This window comes from Cygnus olor, chromosome 1, assembly GCF_009769625.2.
Source record: "Cygnus olor isolate bCygOlo1 chromosome 1, bCygOlo1.pri.v2, whole genome shotgun sequence".
Lineage (NCBI taxonomy): Eukaryota > Metazoa > Chordata > Aves > Anseriformes > Anatidae > Cygnus > Cygnus olor.
This window is the reverse complement of record NC_049169.1, coordinates 206,076,281-206,090,747: the sequence shown is the minus strand read 5'-3', so window position 1 is coordinate 206,090,747 and position 14,467 is coordinate 206,076,281. Positions and strand designations below refer to the sequence as shown.

At 52.3% G+C, this 14,467-nt stretch overlaps 1 protein-coding gene across 4 annotated transcripts in view; it reads left to right on the top strand.

Moving 5' to 3' along the window:
• CAPN5 (calpain 5) overlaps nt 1-14,467 on the top strand; it is a 57,410-nt gene that overhangs the window by 20,820 nt on the left and 22,123 nt on the right. For all 4 annotated transcript variants that reach the window (XM_040544507.1, XM_040544506.1, XM_040544505.1 and 1 more), the window contains one exon: nt 1,644-1,820. In XM_040544507.1, the coding sequence (XP_040400441.1) occupies nt 1,659-1,820 (162 nt within the window). In that variant the 5' untranslated portion in view covers nt 1,644-1,658. The remainder of the gene's footprint in view (nt 1-1,643; nt 1,821-14,467) is intronic.

Here is a 14,467-nt window from a genome sequence, read left to right as displayed (position 1 = left end):
AACCTGTCCTGAAAGCAAGGAGAAACTCCCATCAGCATCACTAGGAGCCCTTTAACCACAGCACCGCACTGCTTTGCTGGGCTGCAATCAAAGGCTTTTGTGTGAATTAATGCTTTTTTTAACCAACCCCATGCAGCCAAGTCCTAGCCTTGGTCTCCAAATACAGCAGGTCACACAGTGCACCAGAGGCAGAGCTGGGACTCCTCTCCCTGTCTTTGGCCCATAAAATAAGATGTTATAAACTACAAAATCCCAAATCCATAGTCCTGTAGGATCGTCACTAAATGCTCGCTATGTCTGCATCAGGGTAGGTGGGCCGTTGGCTGGGTGGGAAATATGGGTGGGAAAGCACCACAAGCTGCTCTAGCAACCACTCCTCAGTAGCAGGGAACCGCCACTAATGGGGATATTTGGGGTTCACTTAGGCCATGGGTGATGAGCACTTGTGCTGCTAATTAGGCTGATAAATAATTAAAACTTATGCTTTGCTCTTTGGCTTCACAGAGGTGAAGTGGTTTTGTCTTGCCCAGGCGAGGGGAGGCAGGCTGGGTGAGGGATGCTCTCAGAGGATTTCTCTGATCAGCAAGGGCATTGGTTTAGGCTCACTAATTGTCACGGTTTCAACAGGACATCCCATTTTGAGGAGAAAGACAGCTCATTCATGGATAAATACGGGGTACCGATAGGGAAGTAGCTTTGGAAGGAGGTCTGTGATTTAGCAGAGGGGAGCAACGGAGAGGTCCCCCTTCCCTTGGGCCTGCTGTGGGGCCAAGGTGACTCGACCTGTGGGGTGGAGGGATGAAAACAGGAGCAAAGGGGTTGGTACCCAATGACCAAGCCACAGGGATGTTGGGGTGATGATGGAGAGGAGCTGCTTTCTCTCAGAGGCATTTGGGCCATGGTTTCCTGCTGTCTTCTGGGTTGCTAAATTCATCGCTCTGCCCTAGAAGCTAGACGCTTGTCAAGACAGAATAATTAATCCAAAAACACATGGTACGCTGCCAAGAGGCTGTTTTTAATTAAAAACAGACCCGATCAAATCTACTGAGAAACTGGCGTCTCTGATGGAACCGTGAATTGTGTGTGTGTGTAATTTGGGGCTACATGGCGGGGGCAGAAGGTGATTCTTGAAGCACTGGCTCTGCACTCATTGCTGCTTTTCGAGCAGATACATGACCATTGCTTGATGGCAACAGAGGGATGTTTCCTGAAGTCTTTGAAGGGTACAACCAGAATTCTAAAAGTTTGATATTAACATTGAAGTTCCCTCTGCATAACAGTGGGCTGAGAATGTGATCCATGTTGGCAAAGTCCAGGGTAGGTGTTCAGCCACCATAAAACATGCTCATATCCAGCTCGCTGGGGACATCTCCTTCAACAGCCCCACAGGATGCATTTTTCCAAAATAGGTTATCAATTAACTAAAAGGCAGGTTGTCATCTCCTTTGGCGGTGGTGGTGTTTTGGTGGTGTTTGGCCAGCTCTGGGGGAAGTGGGAGTCCCATATCCAGTAAGGTACACTTGGTCTTAGCCATCACTTTTTGGTCTCCAGCCACGACTTTTTGGTCCAGGTGTTGTGGAGTATGAGTGTGTGTCCCTGGCCAGACCCTACACATCTCACTCCCACTCCGCTTGTCCTCCCAGGGCCGGTGGGGAAGGATGTTTTCCTCGGTGAAGCCGTACGAGAACCAGCGCTATGCCTCCCTGAAGAAGGAGTGCCTGCGGCGGAAGCAGCTCTTTGAGGACCCTCTCTTCCCCGCCAACGATGACTCGCTCTTCTACAAGTCAAGGATCCAGGGCATCCAGTGGAAGCGGCCAAAAGTAAGTGTGCCTGTCCCCTTGTCCCATAATGCTGCCTTCCGCCACCCCTGCTCTCAGGGACTCCCCAAAACTCAACCTTCACCAAGGGTTCCCCACCAAGCACAGTGCTAAGCCCCAGCCGTGATGTCCTATCCCCAGCAAGGTTTATTTGCCCAGGCTCAGCAGCATGAGCGTCTTTGAGCAGACCTGTAGCACCCAGCACCAGTCTGTTCTGCCCCCAGTGAGCCCCAGGAGCAAAGGAGTCCCTTGGCTTCTCCGTGACTCAGTTTCCCCATGCATAAAACAGAGGGATGCTTTGCAGCCTGACTGCTGGATGATGCTGTGAAGGCTGATGGCTCTGGCAGAGCAATGAAGTATCTTTGAATATTTTTCCTCAGCCAATAAAGGGGAAAGAAAATAGTCTATGGGTAAGAGAGGTGTTTTAGGGGTCTTTGGGAGGTGGGGTTTGGGGGCTGAGTGTAATGATGATGAGTCCTCACTGCAGCCTTGACCTACTGGTGAGCTGCTCAGCAGCTGGAGCAGCCCCTGCCCTTGTCTGCACCCACAGAGGTTTCACCAGTGTTGGGCACTGCTCTCCTCCTTCCCCTTAACTCTTCGTCTGGCAGTGCCAAAATTCTGGAGGAGAAAGGGATGTGCAGGTCTGGACCCATACTGACAATTGTAGGGGCACGGTCCTAATCTATCCCTCCTCTCCTGAGCAAAACCGTGCCACCGCTGCTCATGCAGAGCCCACATCCATCTGTGTGTCCTCTGCAAAAGGTCCTCCATGTGTCCTCACTGCTGGAGGCAGGCCAATGAAGGGCCACAAAAATGAAGAAGGACTGGAGCAGCAATCCTAGGAGGAGAGCTGGGACCCTATGGCCTAGAGAAGAGAAGGGAAGGGATGTTATCAGTGTGTGTAAATATCTGAAAGGCCGGAGCCAGGCTCTGCTCAGGGGTGCCCAGGGCCAGGCCCAGAGGCCCCGGGCCCAGCCTGGAGCCCAGGAGGTGCCCTCTGCCCCTCAGGAAGCACTGCTGGGCTGGGCGGGTGCCGGAGCCCTGGCACAGGCTGCCCAGAGAGGGGCTGGGGGCTCCTCCTTGGGGATCTCCAGCAGCCGCCTGGACGTGGGGCTGGGCCCCCTGCTCGGGGTGGCCCTGCTGGAGCAGGGCTGGCACCTCAGGGACCCGCAGCTGCCCGACACCACCAGACATGTGAGGTCCATGAGAGGTGACCATGAGGCCACTTCTCCAACTACCATGAAGTAGGGGACCCAGGAGTTGCTACAACTGGGTCCGAGGAGAGGCCATATTGCAGCACCTGACATACCTGGGATCCCCTTCCTTGCCTGTGGCCTCGCTGCTCATTTTTGCTTGCAGACATCTCATTGTGGCAGGGCCGCCTGATGAGCTGTTGACCTCCTCGCCCCCGCAGCAGCCCGAAATATCAGCTGGCCTTCCACGAGGCAGTGCCGTGTCTGTCTGAGTGAGGGCAGTCACATGGCGGGGGGACAAAAAGGCTTTGTGTGACGGGAGGAGCTGGCTTCTTTTGTGTGGCAGGCCAGGCTGAGCCCCCAGGCAGGCTCCTTGTAGAAGATCTTGCTTCCCTCTGCTCTGCCCTGGGCTCTTCCACTCCAGCTCTGCCTGGACATGGGGTTTCTGCAAAGTTCTGTGTGCATTTTAGCTTATTCCCCTGGAAAGATGCTCTGTGCACAGCTGCCTTCTGAAGATAGGGCCACCATGATTTGGTCTCATGGAGACAACATGGAATCACAGAAGCATTCGGGTTGGAAAAGATCTCTAAGACCATCTCATCCAGCCTTTAACCTAGTCCTGAAGTCCACCTCTAAGCCGTGCTACTAAGTTCTACATCTACATGTTTCTTGACTCCAGGGATGGTGACTCGGAATGAATCAGGAAATTGTGTTGCAGGTAACAAGAGATAGCAGATGGGTGATGCCCAAGACTTTCTAAACAACTTTCTTTGGGACTAAAGGGTAGGGAAATATTTGACACTCACCCTTGCTGGCTTGCATTCACAACTGTTAATTCAGCCCCACATCTTCTCACACGTTAATTCCACCCCACATCTGATGGCAGAGGGGTGGGTGCTGGTGTAGGTGGCCAAAGGACGTTTGCTCATCTTCTGCCGAGCATCTGTGTCTCAGAGCTTTCTGCTGGAGCCATGGATGTCTGTGGATATTCAGGATTTATCATGCTCAGACTTGCTGGTGCTTCTTTTCAGGGAGAATGGAGACCTTTTCTGAATGGGTGGCCCAACTCTTCTCCCCCTGGTTTTCTGGCTATTGGCTTACTTGCAGCTCTTGGTGGCCAGGCTCGTAGCACCCTTGGTGAGGGAGACATGAGCTCAGCCAGCAAGGTATGAGGCAGTGGTGCCTCCTTCATTGCCTTTGCACCAGATGAAGGGAATTTCACAAAAAAAGTTTGAAGCCCACACTGAGAAGTCTCAATGTCTCCTTGATGTCTTTGTCTGGCAGGATCAGAACAGACTAGCTGCCCTGACCACAAAGTTGGCATTAAAAAATAAAGAATTTGGGCTCACATCTGCTCTGGCTACTGCTGAAGTTTCCAGAAGCCTCTTTCTCTAAAGCACTTCTCCAGTTTTTTCCTTGCAGTTGTCCATGTAGGGAAAAGTGACTGAGTTTTGTGGGGAGAAGAACTGCTTTATGCCAAGCAATGCAAAGTGACGTTCCTAATTACTGGTCCCAATTCTGCCTGAATTCATACTGCTTTGTAAAGGAGACAGCCCAGCAAAAGGGACCAGCATCTTCTGCATGAAGGCAAACTCAATGTGTCTGGGTGTCAGGGATCCTGATACTGATCTTGCTGCTTTGCGGGACAGCTGGGAGAAGGTGTAAGAAACTGCACAAACGCCACAGCAAAAAATCCCACTTTGCTCTGAAACAACTTGACACCCACTGTAATGGGTCTTGCTGCCTGCCCAGCATGAAGGGAGAGTTGGAAGAGACTGGGTAGAGCCCTCACAAAGAAACCCATGGGTTTCTCCAATTCAGTGCAGCATTTAGTAGGGTCCAAAATGTCCATGAAGCTCAAATCGACTGCCCTGCTTGTGCAGTGATTGCGCAGAATGGTTGTTAAGCACCAAAAAGTCCTTCCAGTATCCTCTTTCTATTGCAACCAGCAAATCCTTCCTTGGGCAATCCTTTTTTTATTCTTATTTAGAAAACAAGCAGAGTACTTTGGAGACTTCCTGACCCAGAAATGGAGTCCAGCAGTCGCTGGGACGCTGCCTGCAGGCAGGGGATGCTGTGTGTGCACCTCTGTTATCTCCCAGGGCCGTGGCCATGGTTTGTTTTGGAGAGTTTCAGCTACAGCTGTACGACAAAGCGCAAGAGCTCACCATGCCCCGGGCTCTGCTGTGAAAGCAGAGTGGGTGGAGAGTGGGAACAAAAAGCATCAGCTGTTAAAAACAACTGTTTGCTCTCGCAGAAAGGGTGGTACTTACAATCCGTGCAGAAAAGCAATACGCAGGAGCCACGGTTTTCAATCCTGTGTGAAAAGTAACTACTGAACTCGCTGGGAATCAGCTTTGACAGAGGCAGGGTCTCATTCCCATGTACTTACACGGCACTCGTAGGGATCTCAACAGCCCATTGTGTGTGCATGTGCCTTCCTTCCCAGCACCCAGACCCGCCCTCATCCTTTCTGCTCCTCCGTCTGCTCCCAAAGCCTGGGGCTGCTTTGGCCAAAAAAAAGCAATCCCTGCACTGCTCTTCCTCTCGCGTGGGGCTCTCGTGGGCAGGGGGAAACGGGGAGGTTTTGCTGGAGCAGCTGGTGAATAGCCCGTCCAGATCGGGCTGAGATTTGCTTCCATTTCCTCCCACATCTGGCCTTGCAGAGTTTCCTGGAAGGGGCTCAGCCTGCCTCTCCCCAGCGGGGCATCCTCCCTCCCTCCCTGCTCCCCCTGGCCTCCAGCCCTGCTCAGGACGCCAGCTCTGTGCGCAGCTGGGCGAGCCTCGAATCAGGCTTTGGCTTCAGACATCTTTGTCGTCCAGCACAGAAATTAGCCAGAAAGCTAATTGCTCGAGTGTGGAGGGGAAAGGGAAGGTGTACCGGGAAGGGGATCCCACAGAGCTCTGATTTTGTGCAGCCATTTAAAAATGGGACTGGCTGCTCGTCGCTGAGCCAAAGCTGATGTTGGAGCTGGCTAGGGCAGCATCAGGGGTTCCTTTTTTATTTTTATTTTTATTTTTTTGGCAGAAAACTTGGCTGTTGCATTAGAAATCTAACTCCCTGGTTTGGGCTGAGCACAGATCGCAGTGCTTACAGCTCCTCCTCCCCCTGCTCTGAAGGCGAGGGAGATGTCTGTAATTCGGGCATGTGGTGCCTGATCTGAGTTTTGCACTCCTCGTTTGAGACATGGATGCTGCAGTGCAGAACAGGAGCAGCAGTTTGTCTGTGCATCCAGTGAGATAACCCAGGTTTTTGGGAGCCAGGGAAACTGCCAGCCTCTGCTCCCTGGGCACTGACATCGGGATACATGGGAATGGCGCAGAGCTGCGCCAGGGGAGGCTCAGCCTGGACATCAGGCATGAGGGTGCTCAGACACTGGCACAGGCTCTTGCTAAACGGCAATATTATTGAGCACAGGCAATATCATTTGGAGGGGAAAAGCTGAGAGTCAGGTTAGTTTGGGGGGGTTCAGGTGTTTTGGGAAGGGTTGCGTGCAGCTGGAGCTTGGACAGCAGCAGGGCCGTGGCATTTTCAGTCCTGCTTTGGCACTGGGGAGAGATGCTCTCATTCACAGTCCTTTTTTATTCTTACGTTTTGTTTCCAGCCAGACAAGAGAAATCTTGTTTTATAAATTAGGAAATAACCATTTTTTCAGTAGCTACTTCTGTGTCAGTCTGGTGTATATCTTGCCTGACTTGTGCATAGGGCTTTTGTCTGTTTTTTCCATTGTCTCCTGAATTCAATGCTACTGCGTTTGGATGAGGAGGAGATGCTGCAGGAGGGAAGAGCATCGCTCAGATCCCCTTCTTCCCTGCTTATTAAGTACTTAGCTCCTTTCTGCTGCTGAGTGAGGGTTACACAATCCGTCCCTGCGGGCTTTTCGTGAAATGGGAAAGGAGTCAATGAACTAATTCACTAAAAGCAGGAGAGGCACTTGCCTGCCCGCAAGTTTCTGCATTAAAAGGTCTTTCCCCCAGCGTACAGCACAGGCTGGGAAGTTGGCAAAAGCACAAGGGTGGCGATAAGGGGGAAGGCAGGGGTTAAGCTCTTGCAGGGCTTCACTCCAAGAGCTCACCCGAAGTGGTGGCCTGGGGTGCATGGAGGCCACTAAAAAGCAATGCTCAGAGCACGAACCCTCTGGCCCCCTGTATCCCTCTCGGTCCCTCTCCGGCCAGAAATACTAACCCCAGGCACCAGTGCTCAAAGGACGTCTCTGCTCAGCTTTCTGCAGCTTTATGGTCTGTCTCATTCGGTTTCGGTCCTGCCTGAAGGATGGTGGGGATGCTCATTGCCACTGGACAGATGAAGGGACCGTCTCCTCTCACTGGGAGTCTGTCATCTGTCTGCAGTCCATCAGGGGAGCCGGAGTCCTTCCAGATCTTTGCGTTTCTCAGCTTAGGGATTTATGAGCTGCTCGCCTGTTCATTTATCTGCTGCATGTTGTAAAGCCAGGAGCTGCTTGCCAGTCTGGTTGCTCCTCGCCAGCAAAAGGTTTGGTCACCTTTTAATGCAATCTCTGCACTTACCTCCTTTTTTTAAGCTTTAAGTCAGCACCGTTCACTGATTCCGCCGAGGCAGGCTGAGATCATTTTTGCTGTTATTTATGATGAAGAGCTCTCAGTTCTCACCGAACTCGATGCTGACCCTGGACCTGTTCCAGCAGATCTCACCACATCCTCCCGCGGTGCCGGGCTCCGCACAAACACGCTCCCCCTCTCCGCCCCCGTGCTAAGCTGCCCGGCATGGGCAGCGCTCGATAAGAAAGCAGCCAGCGAGTCTGCTCCTTCCTCGGCCTCAGAAGGACGCAGTCATAAATGCAAAAACGATGGTAAAATAAGTAAATTAGATTCATTGCCTGCATTTTAATGCAATTGCATGTCTGCAGAAGCTAGACGTTATCGTAGCTGTGATGGAGAAGAGGACGGTAGCAGAGGGTGGCACGGAAAGGAGCCCTGGGGATCTGCTGCCCTCTCTGAGCTCCCCGGGAGGGAATGGTGCAAATCCTCACAGGTTTGGTTCTGGGGAGCACGAAAGGCATGCTCGGTCTGTGGAGCAGGTACAGAGCTGGCTGTGCCCTGGGTGATCCCAAGCTTTTTATCTCGGTGCAAGCTCGGAGGTGCTGCCCTGCTGGTGAGCCATGGGAGAAGGGGACCTTGTTTGCTGAGCTCTCGAGGCCTCATCCAGCCTGGTTTCTGGTGGTTTGAGGCAGCTAAGGCAGGTGGCTCTCCTTGCAAGAGGACAGGGAGATTTTCTGGGGAGGTTTTGTAGCTAAACATCGTCCTGGAGCACCAGGGTGTGGAGGAGCATGACTGTTCCCACCCAGCCTGCCTCCGCCAGCATCACGAGCCCTTCTAGGCGATAGCTTCAGTGCAGATGCCAATTCATCTCCCCTTCGTCCTCCTCCCAGCTTCCATCCATGCATGAAACACCTCAAATTAACAGCCCTCGGTGCCTTGCTGGCGGCTGATAAGGCAGCTTCAGAGCTGGATGCCGGAGTTCATCTCGATTGTGTGTTTCCAAAGCCAGGCAGATGCTGAGGGAAAGCAAAGCCACTCGGCACTGATGCTGTGCTCTGAGGACAACCTTTGCCCCGTTGCTGTCCTCCTCGAGGGTAATTCGGTGCTCACAGCCTCTCCACAAGCTACTGATGCTCCTCTGAGCATCCTCAGGGAATGGGGCTTCAGGGGGCTCCATCTCCAGGTCCTGCTGACCCAAGGGCCTTTCGCTGAAGCCCTTGCAAAGTAGCTTGGTCCAGCACGGTGCTGCCTCTTGCAGAAGGAAAATAAAACACTGGGCGCGGCAAAACTGACATCAGCTGCTGCCGTAAGTGATTAAAGAAAGAAACAAATAAAAGGAAGCATGGGAGGGAGGATGAAACCCCGCAGCTGGAGCAGAGAAGGAGCCGTTTCCTTGGTCTGGCAGAAGCCAGAGGGACCTGCAGGCAATGTGCTGGCTGAATTTCTGCACAGCGAGGTCACGGGACTTCCTCGAATTAACTTCCCATTGAACTAAAGCAGAGCCGCTTCCTCTGAGCACCAGCCGGTTTTATTTAAAGCACTTCCAGGAGAGGAAAATACACCACAGCTTGGGGTCGCTTGGTGTAAAGACCAGTCCCCACCTCTGGGTTTCAATCTGTGAGTGTGAGAAGTGGGTTGGCTTCAGCAGACACCCCCTGGGTCTTGTGTGTGCTGAGAAAATCATGCTTCTGCATTTCTGTTCTGTTTTAATTCATGGAAACCCAGTAATGCATCTGTGGTTGGTGCAGAGGGATACATAAGCCTGTGAAGAAGCAGGTACAAACCCTCTCTCCATCATCTCTCCTTCTTGCCTTGCTGAGTGTACCCTGGACTCTTGGATCCAGGAGCATCAAGGGGTTGACCAGGGATGAAAAAAAGCATCTAGCATCTGTCTCTGTCAACACCCCAGGGCAAGGGCTTGTCCTCTCCTTGCTGCCAAAGGACTGACGCCGTCTGACTGATTTGTGCAGAGGATTGAGGTCTTCAAGTCATCCCTTTTTAAAATAAAACCCCAACGCAATTTGACAGTAAGTGGCACGGCACCGTTTCTGCTCTGATATACATTATTTATCACAGAGACTCTGCAAATGCTGCCCCAGAGCCCTGCAAGGATTAAAACAGTGAAATGTCTAGTGCAGGGAAGCTTTGTTGGGTGGAATTTTTGTCCTAAGTGAAGGTACCAAGCACAAGGCAATCCTTTAGACCTGTGTGAAACACTGTCACAGGGGTGGGTGGACTGCTTGGGATGGAGCTGCCCACCCATTCCCATGCCCATCCTTCCCCACCTGCATTCTGGCGCACCACCACATGCAGTTTTGGGGCTTGGTGCCTTATCTCTGCCAAACAAAGCGTCTCATATCTCCATATTTCTGGGTCTTTGGCAAGACCGATGGAGTTACACCAGAATTACTGATGGAAAATGTAAACAGAGTGCTTCGTGATGGGAGAAACTAGCTAAAAGTCTAACCACAGGCATGATCAGCTTGTTTACAGCCCGTGTAAACCTTGGCGTGAGGCTGGGTGGAGGCTCATCCATCACCAGGAGAGCTTGGCCAAGATCTTGTCTTGGAGCTGCTGATGGTGTACTCGTATCGCTTCAAAGTCTCATCTGGAAATGCTTTGGATTGTCTGCACTGGGAATATCGAGCAGCTCGGGAGGAAAACCCTTATGTTGCTGAGTAGAGATGAGGTTTGCTGGGGTTTGGCAGCCCTGTGAACTCTCCTTGTTTCATGACCTGGCTGTGGCCTCACAGGAAGGTCTCTGCTGAGTCACTTGGGTTGTTAAACACAGTCTGTGTTTCTGGAGGATGGCTTTCACATAAAGCAGGTTTCTGTGTTTGCAGAGCTACACCCAGAGGATGAATAACCAGAATAGGTGTGGGCTAGAAATCACTTCTTTAAATAGCTTAAACTCGCGATAACCTCTTCGTCATCATCGCCTTGATTAGTGATTAATTTGGACTGTGGTGGGATCAAGCCCTGCTCTTGAATCAAGGTGTTGTAAAAATGACACAGCCACAAACCACAGGGCAGTTCCTAGCCCTGGGACGGTGTGGCCCAAGCAGGCGTGGGAGATGTCCCTGCTGAAATGTAGCTAAGAGGTTTTGATCTGAGATACGCACGGCGGAGGGCGGAGGTAATTTTCCTTTGCAGCTTTGGGTTCTCTCTTTTTCCATGTCTTGGCTCTTAAGATAATTAAAATTAAAAAAAAAAACAACAACTGCGTGATTTAGATTTCTAAATCATGTTTTAGAAGATTGGCTTTCTGTGAGCCCCTACAGCTGGGATTCAGGCAGGACAGGGTTGGGCAGACACATGTGCCGAACAAGAATTATGTCCCTTGGAGGCAGAAACGCTGCAGCTGAGCTCATGGCCACACCAGCTCGCCCCAGGATTTCACAACAGCTTTGGAACAAGTGGGCCTTTTTGGATCGTTCTTCCCCAAATCCTGTGTTTTCTCACAGCAAAGCTTGCTTGAATTGCTTCCTCCCTCCCACCAGCATGTCCCACCACTGTGTCCTTCATGGTGGGAACCGATGCTGCTCTGGGACTTGAAACCAAGACGGACCAAGAGGGACCCAGAGGGACCAAGAGGGACCCAGAGGGACCAAGAGGGACGAAGGGGGATCTCTTCTGCCTCTGGCCAGAGAAACCCAGGCCACATCATCTCACTGCTCTGAGCATCCCACTCCCCAGGGAGGTGCGTGGGGACTTTCCTGCTTTGGAGCAGAGATCTGCAGATCTTCTTGGTGTCTCCACCACCAGACACATGGGAACAGCTCGCTGTTAGACAGGCAGTCTGGGGAGGGCTGTGTCTGAGGGCGTGGAAATGCCAAAAGCAGGGCTGGGGTGGCCTTCGCCTCAGTCGTGGCTGGGTGGAGACCAAAGAAGCCCTGGACTGAGTAATGGTGAGGCTTCCCAAGAGCACGTCCCTGGAGAGCACGGGTGGCAGGAATAGGAGCAGGATCAGGAATAGGATCAGAGCATGCAGCACTTGTTTCAGACTCCTTCCCATCACTGAGCTCCTTCTCCATCTCCAGCTGCTCTGGGGAGGTGCAGAGCTCTCACGGCACATCGCGTCTCTCTGCATCTCCTTGCTTCAACAGAGATCTCCTTGCTGTGTTTGTACTTTGGATCCTGGGAGAAACAAACACCGGCGAGCCCCACCAGGGCTGTTAAGCCTGCAAACTGACCTTTAGCTCCTGTTTGAAACCCTTTCTGTTGCCAAAACGGAAGGCTTGGAGCAGAGGTGCACGGGCAGAGTCGTGGGGCTGGCGGGGAGCGCGGTGTTTTGGTGCCTCCCTTCGCAAGCACGTCCCTGTTTGCTGCGGGTGCTCCCTTCATGTGGGGTGGGAGCTGATAACAGCTGCAAATACATACAGGTTGGGGCACTCCCAGGGGATCAGCACTAGGGATGTCTGACTGAAGCAGTACAAACCGCACCCCCGAGCAGTTTTACAGGATGTAAACATCGCCAACTGTGGTGCGTGTGAAGCTGAACCATTGAGAAAAAGATAATCCCTATGAAAACAAAGACTCGTGGGGCTCTAAACTCACCCCATTCCCTTTCCTGGTGCCAGTCTTGTTAAACAGTGTCACTGCCCTCTTGCCAAATCGCATCCCAGGGTAGGTACCCGAAGGGAACCAAAAGGACCTCTGTGTCAGCTGCCGGCTGTGCTGGGATGGCTGCGGGAGCGACACTCGTGGCACAAGGTCCCTTTGGTTCCCCATCGCCCGGGAGGGGGAAGCACGGCCACGTTAATAGATTATCCTGCTGATTTTGCAAGTCTGAGTGAAAGCATTGTTCCCGACACAGCCAGCCGCTTGCGCCCCGGCCCTGCAATGCAATTAGGCTAGGCTGCTCCTTGCAAAATCTCGTTAGCAAAAACCCATCCTGGCGCGCAGCAGATGTTGCATCTCACGTGGTTGTCATCCCCCGTCCCCCGCCCCCCCCCCGGCTTTTTTTCCTCCCTGCAGCTGGCTTGACATGCTCCAGATCCCCAGTGAGCCTAAAGCTCAGAAATCTGCACCAGGAAGCATTTATAATAAGACAGTCGCCAATTATAAAACCAATTAGAGGGCGATTTGCTCACTGCTGCCCTTTTTGTGGGATTGGACTAGCTGGAGACAGGAATGATATTTTCTGGTTTAATTGCAGTCAGAAAGAAAACGTCTGTTTTGGGGGAAATAGTACTTAAAGGGAGAGCGGAGGAAAAAGCCACATGCTTTTTGGTGGGAAGCAAAATTACCCCACCAAATGCAAGATAAGTGCAATGATCAGGTCTTGATTGTGTGAGCGGTTTGCTGCCCTGTTTTTTTCAGGGTCCCGGTGCTGGGAGGGTGACATGACCCCGTGTTTGCTTTTGGGAGAAGCCCCCGCCTGTGTAAATGTTATTGCTCACCTGGTTTCTGTCTCCTGCGAGGAAGGGAGGGGATGAAAGCAAGGTGGTGACCTTCTGTGGTCAGAGCATCCCTGCCCCTCTCCTCCCTCTGCACACACAAACGCCAGGCCCTGTAATTCCACCTATCTGAAGGACAAGCCCTTTATCTCTTTCCGCTCCATCAGTAGGAAAAGGGAAGCAAAGTTCAATGCCTGCCCTGTTTTTTTTTTTGACCCAGTTCCTGCTGGTCCCCATGAGTCACGGGCTACATGGTCATGACCAGGGCCGTGTGTTGTGAGTGGGACCTCAGCAGCTTCTCTGGGAACTGAAAAACCCAGGTAATTTAATGCTGGGAAGCTCCGGTTTGAGGGATTTGGGAAACCTCAGGAGTTTTTTTGGGGGGAGGCTGACCCATGGATGAGTCTTATCCTGGTGGGGGCAGCTCCACAGCATTAGAGCAAGCTGATGATGAGGGGTCTGGAACACCTGAGGCAAGAGGAGAGGCTGCGACAGGTGGGACTCTCCATCCTGGAGAAGAGAAGGCTCAGGGAGACCTTCTCAATGTGCCTAAATATCTCTGAGGGTCCTCAGACCTGGTGCCTCTGCCCCCTAAGGACCTCTGAGAGCTGATCTCAGACATCCCCACCACCATCAGGCAGGGCAGAGGCATCCCCTGCTGCTGGATGCTTCCTCGCTGGTACAAAACAGGGTAACTCCTGTCAATCCTGATATTAAACACCACCACTCCTCTCCCACCCCTCTCTGCATTCAGAGATGCTGAAAAATAAAGTGCAGGTGCCTCTTGGCTGAGGCAGCTGTCAGATTGCCTCCCTCTAGTGCTTATCCCAACCTCCTGCAACTCTGCAGCCTGGAGGGAACCAGCCCTTGGGTGTGATCCTGTCCAGTTTGTGTCCGGATGAAGCTTGAATTATTTTTAAGGCATGCGGTGCTGGCTGGGTTAGGTGGGGATAGCAGGAGGTGCTTACAAAGCACCAGATCCTCCCTCTGAGGGACAGGGGCAATGCGAGTCCTCATGTGCAAAGGCTGGGGGAACTGGTGTTACTTCGGATGTAGCTAACCTGAAAAAAAATGAGAAAGAAGGAAAATGAGTTTTTCCTCTCCACCCATCAAATTAAATAGAGTAACAAAGTGGGAAAGTTTCTGCCAGTTTTCTTTGCCCCATCCGCTCACAGTCCCCCGGCTGGACATTGCTTTCCAAACCGGGTTGATCAAGTGGCACCACACTGGTTTTGGTGGCAGGACGAGGATTTAATCCTCCTGTTCCAGCCACAAAGCTTTCGGATCACCATGTTTTCTCCATCTGCAGGAGGGCAGACCTCCTGGGGGTGGTTTTTGGGGCCTGTGGCTGAGCCCACTGTCTGTGCTGAGCTTCTCTGGGTGAACTGCTTGGGTCGGGCATTGTAATTCTTCCTCTAAATGCTTGGCTCTTCCCTAGTCCTGCAGGGGTTCATTTTTGGGTGGATCCCCAAGCCCCAGTGTTCGAGACCGTGGCTGTGGGTGATGCTCTCAGCTCCCAGTGCCTTCCACCAGAAAGTCC